At 40.1% G+C, this 23041-nt stretch overlaps 1 protein-coding gene across 1 annotated transcript in view; it reads left to right on the forward strand.

Moving 5' to 3' along the window:
- Nucleotides 1–21707, forward strand: part of GPRIN1 (G protein regulated inducer of neurite outgrowth 1) — a 60619-nt gene extending 38912 nt beyond the window's left edge. The window contains exon 2 of the mRNA XM_078652805.1: nucleotides 2999–21707. Coding sequence (XP_078508931.1) covers nucleotides 3040–6729 — 3690 coding nt within the window. The 5' untranslated portion in view covers nucleotides 2999–3039 and the 3' untranslated portion in view covers nucleotides 6730–21707. The remainder of the gene's footprint in view (nucleotides 1–2998) is intronic.
- The last annotated feature ends 1334 nt before the right edge of the window (nucleotides 21708–23041 follow it).

Consider the following 23041-nt stretch of genomic DNA (forward strand, 5'->3'; position numbering starts at 1 on the left):
ACCACAACCATGAAACTCCAATGTAGCAAACCAGAGATATGAATTTTTAAAGAATAAACCCTTTCTAGTGCTTAGAAACCAATAGTGCCACTTCTGGACATCTAGTCACACGTGACTGAGACAAAGTCAAAGTTGAGGATGACCGCAATAGAACCATACTCCGATATCCCACACGGTAGACCTCGGACTAAATTTTACTTTTGGACTTCAAAGCTTTTCTGGAGCTTTTTCCGCCAAGGGCCCTCACTGCTCTCCACCAGTCTGGATTCTGTGAGGGTTCACCGGCTTGACTTTCAGGGAGCTCCCGGTCAAACTCTGGAAGTCGGACCTCCAGAGCTTCTCAGTGGGATGAACCTGGAAACTGGGCCAGGTCACGGTAGAAGGTGGCCGTCTTGGCTCTTGCGGTCGGGTCGGTCACCTCCTGGAGCTTTTTTAAAAAAAGTTTCCTAAACTTCTGGAGGTCCTCCAAGAAGTTATCCTAGTGGGTTCAAGTGTCCAAAACACAAATGTAAGGGTCTGGAATCTCCTAGATGGTCCTTGGCAAGCCTTGAGTTCACTGTCCACAATTCACTTGGTCAACCACTTAAAACTCCACTGCATGCACTCCAAGAGGGGGACTCCGGCTGGAGAAGGGTCACTTAAGGTCTGTTAACCTGTAGCTGCAGGGAGTCCACTCCTTCTTGAATTAAGGAAAAGTCCTCACAGCTGTGGTCCCAGATAGTGCAGCAGGCGCAGTCTGCACCAGGCAGGCCCTTGGGTGAAAATCAGGATTCCAGCAGGACAATCCTCCTTCTTCTTGTAGTTTTAGGCAGAAGAACTGAGAAGCTCTGCACCACTCGCATATTTATCCAGTGTTCTCTCGTGAGAGTGAGGGGAGAACCCCTGTCTAAAGAGGTGCAGGGCAACACCCCAAAGCTCCACAACTTTGTGTGGCAACAAAGTGGGGCATAGTCTTGTCCCAGAAAACACTAGTCTCTCAAAATCCTTCATGGCTAAAATGTCAGCAGAGCAGCAAGAGCTAAGCGAACTATGCAAAAACGATTTTGGTTATTATTTCACAGTGCCCACAGCACCAAAGTCGAATTTGTAGGGAATTTCATACACTGGGGAACAAGAAAATGGCCAGCTTTCCCTCACAAGGGGGCTTCTAAACTGCCATGCCCTAATATATATATATGAGGGACCTTTAAGTAGTTTTCATCCCCTTTGCTCTATTATCTACTAGGGACTTTTAGGGTAGGTTATGCCAATTATAAGTGTACCTCAATGTATGTGTTTTAGTTTAGTCTGACTAGCAGAGCCCAGGACACAATCAGAGTTGGCTACCACCAGTTCGATTCAGCACCAAAAAATGAGGGTGAACAGGCCAAGAATGGTGACTTTGTAACACACTACTTGCTAAGTTACAATATTATTCCGAACAAGCTTTCCAGTATCTACATACTCACCATTCTGTGTTGCGTCACTGAGTTTGGTCCGTTATAATATTTGATCAAATGTATTGATGCCATAGAAGTATTGAAATTATTATATTTTTTCGGTATTCCTATAAAAAATTGTTTTCAAAATATTGTGCTAGCATAAAATCATGAGAAAACCATCAACAAGGTGTGTGTCTACCACAGTAAGCATAATTTTATTTTACTTAACTGCAAGTATATGCACATGGTCTTTATCTGTAAAGTATGTAGATGTGGAGTTTATAGTAGTAAATCCAACTTACCCATATGCACTTCTCATCTCGCAGCTTTGGTACTCAATATTTTGCCCACCATGTTATGGTAGCACAATATTTTTTAAACAAAATATTGACCTACAACCTATTTTGTGACTGCCCTCTATGGTACTTTGTGGCACCTCCTTCACCCAACCCAGCACAGAATTATGCTTTTGAAGTTCAAATAACCCATGTAACAGCATTGTTTTTTTTCTGTGCCACAGTCAGCCAACTTCTTCTATAACCTAGATTTAGTCCACTCACCCCTCCCTTCATAGAGACACTTCCAACCTGTAGCCTTAAGACACCTTTCAATCGTCTTGATGTGTTTATGTGAAACATCTTTCACTCGTGACTTTCTTACTCTGACATACACTAAATTTAACAATTCACAAAAATGTGAAACTCGCCCTTACCACTTTTTGGGCTTTATTTTCTATAGTTTCCTATTCTGTTGTAATCCATACTGAAAGATTCTTTCTTAAAGTCTGTTTCCAACCAACCCTTAACCGCATGCGTGCGGCGGCTTTTTTCGCGCTGTGCGGCTTTTTTTAAAAAGCCGCGTTACATGACGAGCTGAGCTCGTCATGAGCATGCGAGCGGCGCAACTCATGACGAGCTCAGCTCGTCATGAGCATGGAAGAGGTTAAGAACCAGCCTCCATTTTTAAAGAACTTAGCACAGACCACCCTCCTAGACCACCAAGTGAAGTACAACAACCAATACCTAATGTGCAGCAGTCTAACTACTTAACAAGTGACTAGATACAAAAATTGCCAGTTGGCCCCGGGTGAGAGAACGCCAGTATTCAAACTATATAAACAATAAAGAGCAAATGCATGTGCCACCCCCTTCCTCTAATTATTTTATCAATCTAAGCGAAATATTTCCTTTTCCCTTGCTCACGTTGTGTCCTGGTCTTTTGCCCCGAGTCTGCAATGCCCCCTACTTAAAGGGTATGCACACTTATGCACAGAGAAGGGTATTCCTGTAGGAATTTTGATAGGTTTATCATTAAACCGGTGTCTGTAAAGATTAGCAGAGCTGTGGAAAAATGTGTTACACATCACTTGCTTCATATATGTACTCACACTATATTATTTAACTGTATGTTGCTATTTATGTCTTGTTATCTTTTTCTTTGCTCATGGAGTCAGAGTTTCCAGGTGTTGCTTAGGCATGTGATATATATTATATATTTTTAATAAAATATCAAACTGCTGTGCTAATTCAAAATGAATATGTAAAGTCTGATTTCCGTTTTTGTTGTCTTTCTATTAGAAGCCTCAATTTTGGAATTATGGAAGAAGCTTTATGCAGAGATGAGCAGCTTTAATGAACCACAGAGCTTGCAGCCACTGCCACCAGAAATAATCTGCAAGGACTCTAGTGCACCAGAGATCATAGCATTGAACATTCCTAGCCCTGTATGTGAAGACAGGTCTGCCAGTAATGCAAGCAAGGCTTCAGAGGATCTTAAAATGAGGACATGTATCCCAGGCGAGCTCAGTGCTAAAATGAATACTGAAACAAGTGTTGAAGCCCTCGACAGTACCATTCAGAAAAAAGCCACAGAGTTGACAAAAGAACCTTCAGATGCCTCGTCTAATACCACAAACATCACCTCTACCACAACACTTCCTAGTGAAACTGTGCCTGGAAGGGAGCCATTACAAAAGTCGGGTGACCTCATTGTGGACGATGCTAAGAAGCAAAACTTGAGTAGGACAGGAGAACAGTCTGGTTCCGCCCAAGAAGTGACTTCTACCACTGCATCTTCACTTAGGAGAGAAAGATCGGACAGTGCTTCTTTGATGGGTGAACACATTAAGGAAACGTCAAAGGGCGCTGCTTTGCAGCAGTACTCAACAACATCTAGTCATGAGAGCATCAAGAAGGAGCCTGTTTTTTTAGAAACGGGTCCATTGTCCTCTTTATGCTTCGTGACACAGGTTGAGCAATGTTCCAAGAAGCAAAAGGCAGATGAACCACAATTAAAATCCAAAGACCCACAAGTTTCTTTGGCAACAGATGTTAACACTAAGAGAGATCAATCTGCAGAGGTGCCAGGGGCTACAGTAAATCTTGGCCAAGGCATCAGCAAGTCTTCATTAGATTCTGCCACAACCTCAGGTTCTGGCTCCTTCATTTTAGGGGTCTGTAAGAGTGCCAGCGATCCTCCAGGTGGTTCTGATACTCTAACAATTACTTCAAAGCAAAAAACAAAGTTGACAGAAATTACAAAAATGTGTAGCCAGGAAGCAAAACAAACCATTCCCCACCCTTGCCCATCAACCATGCATTCTGATTTGAGCCAAGATACAACGTATGATCTGGCTGCTACATCATCAAATGATGCCAACCAGGAAGGACATGAGAACAAAGATCCAGGTACTCTCTCAAAGAGTTGCTCACCTGGGATCAATCATCCCCAACACAATGTTGGCACTCAGGCTGGTTCTAGGGTGGATTATAAATCAGTGGCAGTTAGCCCTATTGTCCCACCAGGCGGATCCTCATCCTTCACCTTTCATGTTCATGTAGGAAAACGAGCACCTTCCTCTCCAAAGGGTTCTCCGAAGGGCCCCCCTGGAAAGAAAGTGGCCAGGACTGTACACACCATCTCAAAAATAGGTTCATATGAGCTTGTTCCTCCCCAGCAGGAAGTTGGAACTCAAGCTGGAATCAGAGCAGACTGCAAATCAGTGGCCAACAGTCCAATCGTTCCACCGGATGGGTCTCCATCATTCAGTTTCCAGACAGACAAGGCAAACTTGTGGTCTACAGCTGCAAATGAGCAGGTTGTTGGTGAAGAACCTAGAGCCGGGCATACTCTCTCAAAGACATGCTCATCTGAACGTACACCCCCACAGCAAGAAGTCGGCACGCAGGCCGGCACCAGAGCAGAGTGTAAATCTGTGGCTGTCAGTCCCTTCATTCTCCCAGTTGGGTCTTCATCCTTCCCATTCCAAGAAATCAAGGAGAAACAGGAGTGTACCTCACTTAAGAGCTCTTCGTGTGAGGACCACACCAGAGGCACTGGGTTGAGGACTTTGGATGCATTCCCAAAGACATCCTCATTCGAACTCATGCCTCCTAAGCAAGATTTTGGGTCCCAGGCTGATACCAGGGTGGAGTGCAAGTCTGTGGCCGTCAGTCCCATAGTATTCCCATCGGATGGCTCATCTTTCACATTCCAGAGTGAAAAGGACACTCAACAACCCGTGCAGAGCTTGTCCTGTAAAGATCAGGTAAGAGGTATTGAGACTAGAACTATGGATACACCCCCAAAGTCATGCTCTTTCGTGCTTGCACCTCCCGAACAAAACACTATGGCTCAAGCTGACACCAGAGTGGAATTTAAATCTGTGGCTTTGAGCCCGATCATACCACCCGATGGAGATTCATCCTTTACGTATCAGGAAAACAAGGTTTTACAATCTTCTATTTCTTCAATGACCACAATGAAAGAACAGGCTAAAGCTGAAGTCACCCGGATGGTGGAGACTTTCACAAAGACCTACTCATTTGAGCTTACACCTCCCCAGGAGGATGAAGGGACTCCATTGGGCATTAGAGCGGAGTCTAAGTCTGTGGCTGTTAGCCCCATCATTCCACCAGATGGGTCTTCATCATTTAGTTTTCATACGGACAAGGAGAGCCAGGTGTGCTCATCCCAGAAAGGTTTCCTTAAAGGCCAGGTAGGATCTGAAAAAGCTATGACTGAAGACACCTTTACCAAAATGTGTTCATCTAGAGTCACCTCTCTTCAACAGGATGATGGCACCAATATTGACAAAAGAGTGGAATATAAATCTGTGGCAGTCAGTCCCATAATTGTATATGATGGGTCCACAGCGTTCACATTCCAAGCAGAAAAGAAGAAACAGGGGTCTCCGTCTTCAGAGAAGCCACTGAAAATTGACCCAACTACGGATATGAAGTGTCACATCGCTGGTGTTCTATCAAAAACATGTTTGTTTGAGCTCGCAGGAGAGCAGCAAGATGTGGGGACACAGGCTGATACGAGGGTTGAGTGTAAATCGGTGGCTATCAGCCCTATAATCCCACCTGATGGCTGTTCCTCATTCACTTTCCAAGCCGGGAAAGTAAACCAGCTTTCTCCGAAGAGCTCTAGCAAACAGACTAGTCCCATAGGCACTTTGTCAAAGACCACTTCAATAGATAGCAGTTCTCTTCAGCAAGATATCAGCACACAGGCTGACACCAGAGTGGAGTGTAAATCTGCAGCTGTCAGTCCCATAATCCTGCCTGGTGAAACTTCCTCATTTTCGTTCTCGACAGATGGGTTACACCCAGGACATTCACCTCAGAAAAACTCCTATGTAGATCAGTGCAGAGAGAGGGACTCCAGGAATGTGGATACACTTTCCAAAGGGATCTCATTTGAAATCACTCCTCCTCAGCAAGACGTTGGAGTTCAAGTTGACACACTTGTGCACTGTGTACATATGGCTGTCAGTCCCATAATCCCACCAGATGGATCCCAGCCATTCTCTTTTCAATCGGTTGTAGGTGATCAAGGATCACCATCCATTAGTGCCAAACCTGGGCAGACACTCTCCATGAGAGACGCAGAGATGCAAGTGTATATTTCAGTAGAAACTCGGTCTATTGCCACCGGGCCCATGACTCCAGTGGGAAAGTCTCCCAGGACATCGTACCCGGAGGTGCATGTGAAGGGGGCCAAGGCAGAGCAGACTGAACCAGTGCGTGAGGTGAGCTGGGATGAAAAGGGCATGACTTGGGAGGTGTATGGTGCATCCATGGAGGTGGAAGTGTTGGGTATGGCTATTCAAAAGCACCTGGAAAAACAGATTGAGGAACACGGTCGACAAAAAGTAATGACACCTCAAAACACCCGCGCCAGCTCCATTCGCGGAGCTCCAGCCAAAGGAGATGCCAAAAGGCCGCCCAGCATCTTCCGGGCTTTGCTGCACAACATGCGCCGACCACGCTGCTGCTCTAGAGCGGGGCCCGCTGCAGAGTAAAAAAAACTCAGAGACACATGATTTTATATAGTTGTCAGAAGGGTGAACATGATACAATGTTTTTCTAGGCAGTTCTACTAACATGTCCATCAAGAGGGTAGGAGAGTCTTGTCTGTGCTTTAAGGTTTTATTTTAGGCCCCAAAACCTAACCACAAGATTGACTAGCCCTTGCTGAACATGGTCACCTAGTATCAAGTGATCCATACTGCTGAGTGGTCATTGAGTATGATGTTTCTTAAAACCTTCTTCCCCTCCAGATGGATATGCTCATTCAAAGGATGAATAGACAAACTGGGTTCTCCTGAGGCATCCTCCATTCCTAAAGTTTACCAGTGAGAAAAGAGAGTTATGAATGTATTGTAGTTGGTTGTAAAATAAGGCTTTGGGACCCAAGAGGAGAGTTTCTTCCTGGTTGGCTGTTCCACTTTTTATTAACATCCATGGACTTGGCCAGCCCAGCTGTAAGCTGATAAGAAGTAGTCAAGCACAGTATTTGGTCGGAAACCTGAGCCTAAACCGCACACTGTTAACACTGGGTCTACAAACAATGGCATTGTGTATCGCCTTCCCAATTTTTTACTACCCCTTTTACAACAGCAACAGTGGCCTTCACTTATTGGCCTTTGTCATTTATGTGGGACCCTCTGACCGTTACCTCCCACTCCAGCCCTCCCCTCCTTGGAGGAACACTAAGCAAGAGTGCACTAGTTATTCGCAATCGCAGATTTCGTTTGTATGGCGCAGTAGTAAGATTATCGGAAAAGAGCTAGTAAGAGCTTGTGGTTATTGTATGAGTGAGGTGTGAATGTAGCCAGTACCCTGTAGATTCTAAGATCCTGTGTCTGAATGTTAAACAAATGCACCTCCAGATTAAATATTCCTTCCTATTACAGGGCCAGTCTCCACGGAGGGAGGAGGTGAACTCCTTTCAACATCATTTGTCCTACTGGTTGATGACATTCCTGGTTGAATGAGTGGACATGTCGTCTAGTGAGGGAGTTGTGGAAGCAAGAGATTTGAATTCATACTTCAGTTTCCTCACTTTTCCTCCTAGTGTAAAGCAAAGCAAATCATCTTATATTTGTGCGCCTCTGTCCCATTATATTTGCAGAAATTGAGAGCGCTTAGAAAAACAGTGTCCACGTTTGGTTTAGGAGGGCCAGATCCTTTCCCAAGATTCAGGATTACCACTGAAAGTGTAAATGAATTCCAATTAGTTACTTATAAATGCATTGTGTAATTTTTTTTAATATTATTTGGATATCCTGAAATTCTGCTTTGATCTGGCCCTTGTAGACCTACGCTGGACATCCCTGGTTTAGAAGCTGGTTCACCTCAGATGTTAGACATTTATTTAAATGAAAAATAACTGTTCTGTAAAGATGTCATAAGAAGTATAACATGTCTAAAGGTCATGGTTATGGTCTTGAGCTGTGATTAGTGTAGAGCTCAGCAAAAATTGCATGCCTCTATATAACAGGCTAGGCAAATCTCTGGACCATTATGGGGTAAGATGTTTAGAGGTCTTATGTTGCCCCATGACTGGTGTGCGTTGCTTCCCTAGTCTTGTTTTTTTTTCAATTTAGTCTGGTAGTTTAAGTCCCATATTTATGACGGCGTTAATCAAAATGACAGGAATCCAAAGGTACAAAGCAGGACTTGAAGAATTACCAATCAAGAGCATTTTTTCCGCCTCATGCAAGGATTTGACTCTGCATAAAGTAAGGAGGATTTACTACATCTCAGAAGGTTGATGGCTTCCTTTTCCAGCACAACATCTTGCTTGGCCCCTAAAAGGATCATGGTGCAGTCAGATTGGCAGGAAAGGGTCTGATGTGTGTTTAAAACTCTCAAAACAATTCCTCGAGTATTGCTCATGAAGATGACTGTTGGCATTGTTTATGCAAGTCCAGGAAGGCAGGCTATCTAGTCTCAGAAAGAGGAAAACTAAAGTGTTTATTGGTTAGACCATATGAGGATGATTACAGTGAGACTGATCTTCAGCACTTATGCTAGCCCCCCAAAACGCCAGTTCTCTTCCTTTTTGGCTGCTTCCAGGGAGAAACACTGTTCTTGGAATGAGTGTTTGACACTATCTTTTATCAGCCTGTCAAGTTCAATTCCTGGGTAAATGGAGATACCAATTATTTTTCTTCAAATAGTTAAAAGGAGAAGGGAGCCTTTCCTCATAGAATGGTTTGCCCCACTGGTGCAGCCAAATAATACTCAGCGGCACTCTAGGTGGTTCACTACTAAGCCTATTTGAAAGGACTTGTCCTGCCAAGAGTAATCCTAGATGTTGAGCTGAGGAATCATCCAACCAGCTAGAACGGGCGCTTAAAGTGCATAAGTAATTGAATATAATGGGAAACCCAATCTACCCGTTCATTAAAGTGCATAAGTAGCAGCCAGAGCTTAGAGATCACTTTACCATGCCAATGATTTTTTAAAAGTGTGTTAAAGTAGCAAGAGGATTTAACCAAAGTACAATCAGTTATGGTACTGTGACCTCTATTAGAGGAATGTGGGGCCATAACTTGAGAACTTCCTGTGCCCCCGAGTTGAGGTTGCATTCTAGCACTCAGCTACAATGGTAGTCATTCCAGTTCATTCCAACTAGGGCATGTCGGTACTTGATGATTCTTCAGCTAAAGAGTCAAGCATTTTGCCACCATCCAGCAACTTGTTCAGTGACCTTTCTGGGTGAAGTTGACGCGAAAAACCTGAATACAGGAGGCAGTGTTATCTGCATTGGGAAAGTGGATCTGTATTGCTGACCAGTAGTTTTGGGGGCTTGCCCTAGGTTAACGTGTACCAGGTCAAAAGTTTTCCTTTGTTCCTGCTGTTCACTGAAATAAAAGCAAGATTTTTAATATAGAATAGACGACCTCCAGATAATACTCATCACCTAGTCAGGATTATTGGAAAAGGATTACATTCTCTACACACCTTCCTAATATCTGCTCTAGAGTGGCCAAATTCAAGCTCAGGCAAAGTAAAGTGACTCCCCTTCCCCCTAACAATCCAACTCCCTTTTCCATCAAAACACTGAATGGCTTATTAAAGGCGCTTCTTCCAAATACCTGTGAACTGAGTACCTACCATCCAGAGGGATATTTCAATATTCCCTTCTTTTACTGCTTGGTTTAAAGGTAAATTTAAATCTCTTTACTTTGTCTGGTCTTTTAAGAGGCTCAAGTGGACGCCACTTTTGGAGCCACCTGGCACACATTGAACAAAAAAACATATATGGACCTTAATTCAGTCTACGTTTCTGCCATTACCAGGCGTTGTGAATATTGCAATTTGGAAACTAAATTTGAGAATGATATTGGGACATTATGAGCATATCGTCTAGAGAAACAGTTAACCGTATCCCCCTCTCTCTCAGAAGGATGCAGCCACTCTCATTACCTTGGTGAAACACAAAGGAGCTGAGGATAGGCGTAAGGGAAGTGCCTGAAACTGAAAAAGACTGTCATTCCAATGAACTGGAGGTAACTTTGAAACTCCATGGACATGGGAATGGTGAAGTAAGCATCCTTCAGGTCCAACTTCACAAGCCAGTCTTTTTTCTAGTAAAATGTCTCTCAAGAGATGGATTCACACCCATCTTGAAATACTGCTGTTGTGACAAAAGAAGTCACGAAGTGAGGTTCATATAAAAGGGGTTCATTAATAAATAAAGGCCTGCAAGCAGACAGGATACAAAGTAGTCTTACTGGTAAAAGTAGAGGCTATGAATGCCGACAACGTTCTATGACATCATATAAATACCTAGTCAAAGTTCTAATCATAACATAACAGTGGAACCAACAAGTTGGCAAATACTGTACAGAGTGAACACACAGTAAAATACAATTGAGCTATAAATAAGATGTTAGAAATGTTCAACATCTCCCTTTTATCATGAAAAGACGCAAACAAAACAAAATCTTTAAATTTATCTGAAATTTTAGAAACCCTTCCAGAACAAGTTGAAACACATTCTGATGAGTTATGAGAAACAATTTCTCTGTTATTAATACTACTATTTCTGAATTGAACATTGAAATATCATTTGTGTTTAAATGTGCAGAAGAATTAACATTAGGTAATACAACATTTCCTTGAAAATCAAAAGTTTGTTGATTAATACAAACTTCGTTTAAGGTATCTTTAGCAGGATTAACATTTTCACTTTCCTGAAATTCTTGCTTGCACTATAACCAAATCATCAAAATTTCTTTCTTTGTCAAAATCAACATAATGCCAGATCAACCCTTCTCCCTCCTGATGCAAACATTTTTTAGAATTTTCTTGTGTTGACCTGGTTTGAGTTTTTTAACATCACTCATATTCCACCACCCTTTTACTCTTAAAATAAAGAGTTACTGGCAACCTGCTCAACCAAAAATGTTTCAGACTAAACAAATTCACCTTTCTGCACTTTCATGTTTTTTTTTATTATTACGCAGTCCCTTTTTTCAAAATGTTTTTTAATTGCTCTATGAACAGTGTCATGATAGGACTTTGCCTTGAATTGTTTTTCAACAATATTTTGATTAACCTTAAGTTTTTTTGTCATCTAGAACTTTTATTTGTTCAGTTTAATCATGAATAGTACCAAACTTTGGATTGTGAACCGTATTACTGTTCCTACCCCGCATTAGAAAGAACGATGTATAACCATTGGTTGAATAGACAGTGTTATTATAACAATTAACTTTTTCCTGAATGAACTTTGGATGCTACAACAAGTTGAATTCCTTCTTTAATAAATGTATTGACACGTTCCACTTGACCATTAGATTGAGAAGAATATAAAGGAGTTTATTCTTGTTTGATTCCATACTTTTAAAAAAATTAAATCATTTTTTTTTAGATGTAAACTGTGTCCATTATCTGAGACAATGATAGAAGGAAGTCCCTCAGTTGAGAAACATTTTTCCAAAAAACTGATAACACATTCAGTATTTATTTATGGTACAAATTCGAAATAAATCTATTTGCTGTAATAGTCACTAAAAAACAATAATGTATCTACAATTACTTTCGTGAATTTGGTATGGTCCTGAAAAATCTATAGCAACCTTAGACCAAGACACTTTTAGAACAGAGACTAATTCCATCTCACTTACACTGGATTTCCAGTGTTTATCAGACTTCAAGCATTCGGGACACATATCAACACATGAGTTTATATTGGCATCTAAACCTGGCCACCAGTAATAAACTTTTAAAAGTATCTTTGTAGAAGTCGAACCTGGATGTCCTTTAGGTGCAAGATTTATTATTCTTTTTCTTAACTTAATAGGAGGTATAAATATGTCTCCCCTGAGCAGCACACCATTCTGTATGTTCAATTCTTTAGATACATGTTGAAAAAAGATTCAAAGTGCTACTTAAATTTCTAATGGGTGGCCATTGACATGAGACATATTCCATGACTTTACCTAAAACATTATCCTGTTTTGCCATGTCCATCCAATCAGACTCAGTAATAATTCCTTCTAACTCTCTAATGATATTAACACTGAAAACAACACACTCGGTGTCTTCAATCACCTCAGAATCAGAAATAGGTAATCTTGATAAAAAATCAGCACGTATGTTGTTTTTATCAGAAATATGTTTGATCGTGAAATTAAACTCCTGTAACTTGGCTAATATTCTAACAAGTCTAGAAGATGCTCTGCCAAAACCTCTTCCTGGATCATCCATCATGAAAATTAAAGGTTTATGGTCAGTGACTAACTCAGAGTGGTTACCCCAAAGATACATCTTGAGTTTTTCTACAGCTCAAACACAGGCTAACATTTCTCTCTCGGTGGTACTGTAAGATTGTTCAGCATTGTTTAATCTTCTTGAAATGAAAGCAACTGTTAGAATTTTTCCTATTACTTTCTGAGTGAAAACAGCACCAATTCTGACACCACTCGCATCTACAGTCACAATATTGCTACCCTCAGAATCGTAAGGTTGAAAAGAAAGTGCTTCAACAATAGCCTTCTTAACTTCAATAAAAGCATCATTTTGTTCCTTTCCCCCATATGAATTTCACACATTTCCTTAACAAACATCGTAAGGGTTCCACTTTGTCAGCATAATTTACTACAAATCGTGAGTAATATTCACTTAAACCCATGAATGATTTAAGAGAATCCTTGTCCTCTGGTTTGGGTGATTCAGAAATAGCTTTTACTAAATTAAGTTTAGGTTTGATACTTACTGGACTTAAAACATGGTCTAAATAATCAATCTCTGTCTTTAAAAACTTGCATTTGTTAAGAGAAACTGTCATACCTTTTTTCATTAATGTACAAAGGACTGCATCCAAAATGTCATTGTGTTCTTCCAAAGTGCTAGCGTGTATCAGTATGTCATCTTGGAATTTTTCAACTCCCTTTAAATCTTTGAAAATAACATCCATTAATTATTGAAAAACACTTGAAGCAGATGCAAGCCCAAAAGGTGACCTAATGAATATAAATGCTCAAAATCGAGTCACAAAAGTGGTATATTCTCTTGATTCCTCTGAAAGTTTGACCTGATGGTAGGCTGACTTGAGATCTATCAAACGAAAATGTTTTGACCCAGATGTTGCTGCCAACACTTCCTGTATTTTAGATAGTGGATGAATGTCAAAAATGATATTTTTGTTTAAAGATTTCAAGTCAGCACATAGAAGAATGTCTCCAGTCCATTTTTTAATGATAACAATTTCCGAAACCCATTCAGATGAATTAGTTTGTTCAATAACCTTTTCACTCACCAATTTATCTAATATCTTTTCTCAAATCATCGCTAACTGAAAACGAAACCTGTCTTACTTTATGCTTTACAGGAATGGCACCTTTTTAAAGCTTTATTTTATGCTCAAATCCACTCACACAACCAATGCAGGCCTCAAATACTCCTTCATATTTCTTTCATACATTTTCCAAAATATTTGTTGCTATTTCTACTTGAACATAACAGACATCTATTTCACCCAGAATAATTGGTTCTTCAGCACCTGCTTTTAGAATGATACCAAGTTTGGCCAAGTCCTTCCAACCAACTATGTTCCTTCCCTTTTCAGCTACATTACATTTTGTGTTTATTGACCTTTCCTTAAAATGTAAGCAGTCTTCAAAATAACCATGCATTACAATTTCAAATTCACCTAACACCTTGGGATTCACATCAGATGGTAAAAGTGTTTTACCATCCCAAAATTCCTCAAACGTTTTGTCAGAAATAATGGTTATTGGTGAACCTGAATCAGCCATTATTTTAAGATCGACTGATCCTATTTTCACATAACCAAGTGGCCCTATGATTCCGTCTGTACTTTCTTCTACAGTTAAAACAATGTTATTACACATTTCTTCGTCGAACTCAACCTTGTTAACTTTAACCTTTTGTAAAAAGTTGCTTTTTATGTTTTTGCAAACCGATGCTAAGTGACCAATTTAAAAACACTTGGTACAATTCTTACCTTTGGCTGGGCATGCTACGTAATCTGCTTTGTGACTCTTGGAACCACACCTGTAACAAACAATAAATTAAATATCATTTAGACTTTCACTTTTGATACTCTTATCTTTTCTAAACTCTTGATTCTTTCTATCCTGTATTGCAAAAACACTTGCAGGATGAAAAGTCTCTATAGAAAGAACTTTAGACGATTCAAGTGAACGTTCAATTCCTTTACCAGTGTCTATAACTTCCAGTAGAATAGGATTCCTGCAGGCCAATAATCTCTCTTGAACTTTTTTAGAAAAACTGTGGAAAACAAATTGGTCCCAACCATGTCTTTAAACTCACATTTAGTTGCCCAAACTCTCAAACTAGCAATGTATTCCTCTATAGTCTTGTTCTCTTATTGCTTCCTCATGCTGAATGTATGTATTCCAACTATTATGTTTGGTTCTTCACCAAACTGTTTTTCCATCTGTTTTATAGCTTCCTGGTTCATTTAGAGGAATACATTGCCCTGGTAGACTCTCATACTCGGGTAAACTGTGAAAAATCTCTTGACCTGCAGCTCCCAATAGCCCTAACATAATGGTTTTCTTACGGTCTGGCGCATATGCTTTGCCATCAACAGCCGCTAAATAATTTTTAAACGACCTCAACCAATGTTTCCATCTCATACTTGGTTTTCCGGGTTCATTGAGAAATGCTGCAGGTATACAAATTGTATTGTTTTGTGCCATCTTTCTTGTGTTTAAATATTTTTTAAATAAGCGATGAAAGTTGTTTAAATTATAGATATTTTGAAGAATAAAAAAATTAGTGTCCAAAATGATTCTCTCTTGTAAATAAATACCTCAGTTTATTTCAACAAAACAAGTAAAAGTTTTAAATAGTGCGCTTTACCATCAATTCTTCTGTTGCACTTGTAAAATGAGAAGTTTCTTGGATTCCATTATGTTTATTTCTTTCGTTATTCTTAGTGAAACTGACAGGAAAAACTGATCAAATACGCGTATGTAATGCTTATCCTTGGCTTCAAAATGACTTCACGCGTGCAAATGTGCGTCCAACATGATGACGCGTGCACTTCCTTGTCTCATTCTGCACAAGTCTTAAACTGCAGAGGCTCAAAAGGGAACAGCACGCAATGGCAAATTCAGTTGGATCAACTGTCAGTTTTAACGGTGAGCACAACGCGCTGTTAAACTTAACAAGAATGATAACTTGCTCAAATCATGGATTCAAGTTTTTAATCTTTTTTTATTTTCAAATTCTGTTTATTGATTATTGAACAATACAACTAAGATCAGACGAACTGAGGACCCACGTCCCCTATAGGAAGAATCACCAAGCAGGGCTGTTATCCACATTACATAATATGACATTGTAACAAAAACATACACAGTAGAATCGTTCCCATCACATACTTCACTGAATCGGTCTCATGGAAATTTGGGAAGGTAGAAAGGGACAGATGGTAGTATCCCCCCATCCCTAGTTATCTTGGGCGAGTGCACATTCCAGTTTGTATTCTTTTTAAACTAGTTTCTACTTCGTATATCCTTTGTCATCTTCCGCAAGCCTTTTAGTTTCAGATTATCCTTTATTTTAAACTCACATAAATCGTCGTCAAATTGTTGCAACAAAGGAAGTCACGAAGTGATGTTTATGTAAAAAGGATTTATTAATAAAGGTCAGAATACAAACGAGGCATACTGGTAAAAGTAGAGGCTATGAATGCCGACAATGTTCTATGAGATCATATAAACACCTAATCAAAATTGTAAACATGACATAACAGTGGAACCAACAAGTTGGCAAATACTGTACAGAGTGAACACACAGTAAAATACAATCGAGCTATAAATAAGATGATAGAGATATACAACAGTTGCCTAGGCAGGGACATGTCTTACTTTTGTAGCTTGGCTGCAGTTCTGCGTCAGACGCTGACGAGACCTTTGCCGAGGTGCATTCCTCTGAATTTCTACTGCGTGCCACTGCGACATGGGTCTCGTATTTTGGGCGGGGATTGGGGCTGAGAGAGAGAGAGCGTTTGCTCTAGAGGTTGTGATTGTAGCTCCCGGGAGAGTGCTCAAGGATCGCTTGAAAGAAAAAGCTTGTAAGCGGTATTGAAGGTGAGATTAGTTTTCAAAGTGCAACGGATGTTGCAGAGAGACGGGCCCGGTTAGGGGCAAAGTCGAGGGTATCGGGTCAAGGACTGAGAGCATCACAACCTATGGGAAGGGGAGGAGGGGGTGATCTCTGTAAATTGGAGGTCAGTTTAGAATCCAACTGAGTAGGGTTGTTTTTTTTAGGAGAGAGGTGATGAAGCAGCACAACGGTTAATGAAGTGAAAGATACTAATACCAATCAACCACACTTTAAAAAAAATAGGTTACACCAAAAGACAAGGAATAGTAAAGTTGTACTTATCTGCCTTGAGCCACATTTAAAAGAGGCAGACTATTCTATGCTCATGGCTATTGTACATCAAGAAGATTCTGTTCTAGAACTGTTTCACTTTATGATATGTTGCTTTTAAGTTGCTGCTTGGAGTTAGCATTGAAAGAAATATGCATTATGGTAGCCTCCTGTCTTGTAATTAAATCTCTTTTCTTTGCCTGGGCTTTTAAGAGGCTCAACTGGATGCCACCTGCCACGCCGTGAACACAAAAACAATATGTGAACCATAATTCAGTCTATGTTTTTGCCATTACCAGGCATTGTGAATATTTCAATTTGTAAACCTGACATCATGAGATACCATTTTGCCAACATTAGGTTAAAAGTTCATTCCTGCTAGATATTAGCGCTCCTATTTTAACTGCTACATATTTATACCTATACTACACTCAACCTGCCCAGAATTCCATCCGACAAGGTTATGTACTGTGCACATTATTGCATTGTCTTACTCTTTAACTCATTTTCTTCAGAAAAGGGCATGCTACAGAGATCCTAACTGCTTCTTTCACGAAAGAGAGATTTACGTTTATGCCACCAGATTGATAGTTGTGAGTAATTTGTGCATTCTTTCCTAGATAACAAGTTACCCAATGGCGGTGTGTCACTCTCTCAGCAATTCTTGGCCTTTTAGTTAGAGGTGCTTCATGGAAGAGCAACCATACATGTAGCGGAAAATCATAGCCAACAAATGAGTATGAACATTTTGTCAGGCGCCTTTGAAAAACAAGTCTTTTCTGGTATTACCTGCTTATGAAAAAGACTATCTGAAGGTGTCACACAGGACTTGGGGCCATTTGAATGTTCCCCAGTGTTGGATCGTTCAACAATTCACATGCTTGAATCATTCCGAGTTGTCAAAGTGGGAGTCCCGCAGTGTAATTAGAAGGCAGTACAGTTCGATATGTAGCCTATATTGAGAGCCACTGGAAGTATGCAATTTTGGAGCCGTAGCAATTTGTACATGTAGATTTGCCGCATTTGTCACTTAATCCATCATCAGCTGCATAAACTTCAAATTTTAACAAACAAAAGTGTGTTTCTTGCTCCAACAGTTCAAACGCTACTAAAAATGCTGTGACACATGTTGCCACGCAGTGGAAGCCACTTTGCAAACTCTGACTGGTCACCTTTCCGTAACTTAATGCAATATTCGGGTGTTAACCTGATACTAAAGAGGGGCAATTAATAACCAGACAGTGTAAACAAGTTTAGAAATGACAAAATATTAAAGTAATGTGCCACATAATGCCATCTAATTTGGTATTTTTAGTTGCATAATTTACTCATTCTGCCGCATAATTTGGCCCTCTCCTGCCGCAAAATTCCAGTGTCTCTGCCTATAATGGCCAAAAAACATTCACTGCATTATCTTACCCATATAATTTATCAGGGGACGGCACCCTTCAGAATGCTCTACGCAAAGGCTTTACTCCCTCAGATTTTTAAACACAAGTGGTAAAAAGATTAATCCCATAAAATTAAAGGGAGCCTCCATGGGGAGGAGTGTAAGTCACATTGGAATCTATAAAAGATGCCAATACTGGAGAATTACAGTTACAGATAAGTAACTTATTTTCTTCTCAAGTTTTGGATCTTCCATATATTCACATGCTTGAATCCTAATAGCTATCAGTTAGAACATATGCACAATCATAAGTACAATGACACAATTGTGGATAGTGGGATAAGGAAATCACCTTATTGGAATAAATGACGCAACACTGCTTGTCCCAAAGCTGCATCACTTGCTCTGAGGACTCCAGGCAGTTATACTGTGTGAAGATATGGCTGTTGCCCCATTTTGCTGCTTTACTCATTTCCTTGAGAGACACAATAGCAAAAAGGGCTACAGTCGTAGAGACAGCTCTGGTAGAGTGCGCTTGTACTTTGGCCTTGTAAGGTTTTCCAGCCTTTTTGTGACTGAGTTGGATAGCCCCTAAAATCCATCGAGCTATACTAGGCTGGAAACGGGAAAACCCTTGCAATGATTTCCATATGCAACCAGCAATTGGTCTATTCTCCTGAATTGTCTTGTCTGGTGCAAATATAATTTCAGGCATCTTTTAACATCCAAAGTATGTAATGATCTTTCGGCTGCACCCTGAGGATTTGGAAAGAATGTCTTCAGGACAATAGGTTTATTTTAACCAAAATCCATTGCGACTTTAGGGATAAATTTGGGATTGGTTTGGAGAAACACACTATTATCCTGGATAAATGGCTTTTTTTACTGTGAAGGTCTGTTTTTCACTAACTCTTCTTGCCAATGTCAGAGCCAATAAAAGTGCTATTTTCCAAATTAGAGATTTCATATTGATTTTGTGAATGGATTTGAATGAAGCCTTCATCAGGTGTGGAAGCATGGAAAGCGCTATTGGCTGACATTCCCAGACTTGCAGCGTGGCAATGGACTATTTAGTAGGTACGTAATGTACTTGTAAGGGCCATCCCAATCTGGGGTGGAAATTTTCAGAAACTTTAAAATAAATCATTGAACTCCCTGCTAAAAGCTTACCCGATGCAAATATTTTGCTGAGTTTTCCATAGGACACATTTTTAATTAAGGAGATTCCACATTTGATTTTTCTATTTTGCAATACAACATTCACAGCTTCTGACCATTTCGGACCTGAACAAAAATTAGAACCCCTAATTGCCTTTCTTGGAAAAAGCAGAGTATAAACTGCAGAATGTCATCTGCTTCTGAAGTACAGATAAATTGTCCAATGAGATTAAAACTGTACCAGAAGTGCTTTCGGCAACAGTAAAATGAAGAAAAATTCCAGATGTGAATGATAGCAAACCTAACAGCACTAGCAATCTGTGGAGCTTCATGCATCCACCCCCTCCTAGACCATCCACTATCCCACTCACAAAGAACTGACAGCTCGGTTTTAGTGTCTAAGCCACCAACTACCACAGAGACTGAGAAGATAAGCACACTGAGAGGTAGAATGAGGCAGCTTGCACTTACGGTGGTGTGGGGGTGAGGGATAGACAGGGAGCAATTCACTTACTGGTGTTCTCAATGCAAACCTTTCATTGAGCTCTAGTTACTGAATTGCTTAGAAGCAGTTGAGTTTGAGGATGTACTGTGCAAAAACAAAATCACTCCGATCGAATCCCACTCTGTGCCTGGCACTTTCCATTATATGTCACCTGGGATGTGATGTCATAGTTTACCAGAAGTGGGCCAGTTCAAACTCTGCATTGTCAGTGCCATAAGTGGCCATTTTCTTCAAGGGGTACTGGTTTACGTAGAAGACTGAGTCCGTTTCAAAATAGGGCACAGCCCGAGTTGATCTGTTGATGTTTGTAAGTAGAAGTCTGTATGTGAGTGAGTTCAGCCCTCCTTGTGCGGTGAGTTAAGTGAATTCTACATTTAGATGGCTTGATATATTTTTGGAATGCCACCAGGATTTGTTACAGTTACCAACAACAAACACTTTTAAATTCCTAATTTTACGTGGAGGAGTTGAGTGGCCATGGAGGAGGGAAATGGTAGATGTTTGTTCACACTTGCTGGATTTCTGTGTATTTATAACTACAAATTACGTGTTGTGATTCAATTCCTGTTCTCTTTCATATTTGTATCAAACAAATGTTTTAAGATGCAGTCTCCTTTATCTGAAAACTTGTCGTGCATATTGGGATGCAGCCAGAATGGTGTTAGTCTCATAGGTGTCTTGTGCTTTTATTAAGAGAGTGAGTACTGGCTGTAGATTTTATTAAAAAAGCAGTGGTTTTAAAACGCGTATTTCCCATGGATAATGTTATAATCATGACTTATTTGTCATTATTAGATTACAGAACTGCAGTGAATCATTGGTTTCAGCAAAATCCCAAATCTAGAACCTTGGGTTCTCTGTTGCATTTTGTTCTCATCAGTTCTGTAGTCCATAACCATGCCACAGCATTTAAACAGCACATTAAAGCAAATGCCCAGCTTCCCTGTTGCCCTTTTAATAGTCTGCTTTCTCTTCAAGCAATGTGAATAATCCTTGAACAGTCACACTATTAGTTAAACATTGAATACAAAGAATCTTAGTCCCCCAAAAAGTAAAGGTACATGTGAAGGTTTGCATCTTTACCTGAATGTACTTTTATTCTCTCCAATTCCCCGATGCTTTCCAGGCCTACTACTACTAATGTCATGGGACCTCTCCCGCTGGCTCCTATTTTACTCTCCTAGTAGAAAACTACAGAGCATAGATTTAAGCACAGGGGGAATGGAGCTCTTTTTATCTCTGCTTAAAAAGTATTTTAATCTTAACGAAAGCCCATCCACACACACCACCACCAAATCGGTCAGTGATAAATTCCCTTTCCCATCCTAAAGGAAAGGTAGTGACACTTGTAAATGGCTGACAATTTCCAGGGTGGGAAGTGGTTGGATAAGAGTTTGTGAATGTCCATAAAATACAGGCTGCATAATAACTCCCTTATACTTCTTAGCCAGCTTATGCTTACGTAAGGCAGAGCCTCAACAGGTCATGACTATCACATAGTACTTTACTAGTCCAAAGCATCAAACCGGCCATCACCAAGTGAACATGCATGGATTAATTGAAATAATCCACCACACACTGCTGGCCGCTGAGGACTCTAATTTAGTCTACTTTTGAAAACTCCAACTAACTGCATACTATGATCACTTCATGTCATCTTACAGTGATAATCGTATTAGGGATGAGTGCAGCAAAATCAAAAAATCTACTTACCCTCTCCTTCACCAACTTATATGTGATCGGGCCATAAATATAAACAGAAGAATCTCAGTATGGGCAATCCTGTGGGGTGACCAGCTTAGGGGTCTGTGACCATAAGAAATATAAAACTGCATGCCTATGTTTCACAGTTCTTAATCCATTGCACTGCTAAGCACTGTGTCCCACAACACAAAAACCAGAGCTCAGTGGCCATCAATCAAAAAATGGAAACACCTCCCACATGATCAAAACAAGGAGAACACTGTTCCAGTCACACACATTACACAAAGAACTCCGCCGAATTCAAGAAAGGTGCTAGTACACTTCTGGAGCTTAAATGCGTATTTATTCAAAAGCTGCGCGGTGGCATAGACTCCACGCATTTCGGCTAACAAGTAGCCTTGTTCATGAAAACTAGAGACATTTTGAGTCATCCTTTGAAATGCACCATTCAATATCCTATAAATAAACATTAAAAAATACTAATATTTTTCACCAGTATTCTCACATATTCCCCTCTTGCCAAGTACAATGTTGAAAACACATAGTTCCATACAAAAATCAATAATAGTGTAACATCATTAACCCCATGTGCTATTATGCAGGATCATAATATTATTTGAAAAATTCTTATTTTATACATGTTAATTTCAGTACCAACCACATAGTTCATCATTGAAAAACTCATGGTAAAAGGAATTTTTTTCTCATAGACATAATACTTAATGGACACCTGATCCAGTACTACAGTCAACACAGCACATCAACAAGATCGAATTATTTCAATTTTAATCAACTTTAGGTGGCCCTCTTGGGATTTATTGTACTACTGGATCAGGTGTACATTGGCTATTATGTCTGTGAGAAAAAAATCCTTTTGCCATGAGTTCTGCAATGGTGAACTATGTGATTGGTTATGAAATGGACATGTATCGAATTATGTTTACAATCCCAAAGTTAAGACACTGACGTTTGCCAGTCATGGCTAGCTGCTCCGAATACTCCCCTCACGCCATTCATGGACTCATATTTGCCATCACTGATGATGTCACCAAAGTCAACATCAATCACCTAAAACATGCTGAATAGGATTGTAACTTTTCTGCTTAAAGGCATATTTATGCTTCTGAATCTTTTTTGAAAGCTTATTGTTTTAAGGTTAGCCACAAGCATTGTTATGAAGCAAATTTATGGTGACTTGGATGAGAAACTACGTACTGAGTAATAATGTAGCCATAATATTATTCTTTCTATTGCTAACTCTGCAGTGTGTCTATAGCTAGTAAAAACATATAGTTAATCTAACTTTCCCTACTACAAAAGACAAAGAATGACCCAACTGTGGCGTACAGGTAAGCCCCAAAATGTTGAAAAATATCTGGTTTTTGCACATTTTTGAGAAATGACTTTGGCTGGCAATCACATTTAACATGGTGCTGAATGTGGAATATGACATTATTTTCAATTTCCGATGTGATACATAAAAGCTTAAAAAAGTGGGTGTTGATATAAAAGTCACCCCCACATTTACTGCCCATGCCTTCGATTTTGGGATGAAGACCCTTAAGCAGCTGGGTGGTGATTTAAAACAATTACATTAAATTGTTTTGTCTTCAAGTAAGTCTTGAAGGCCTTACTTTGTTAAAGGGGTGGGCTACCCTTGTGCAACAGGTGTAGTGACACCTTGGCC

The sequence above is a fragment of the Lissotriton helveticus genome, chromosome 7 (genome assembly GCF_964261635.1).
Source record: "Lissotriton helveticus chromosome 7, aLisHel1.1, whole genome shotgun sequence".
Taxonomy (NCBI): domain Eukaryota; kingdom Metazoa; phylum Chordata; class Amphibia; order Caudata; family Salamandridae; genus Lissotriton; species Lissotriton helveticus.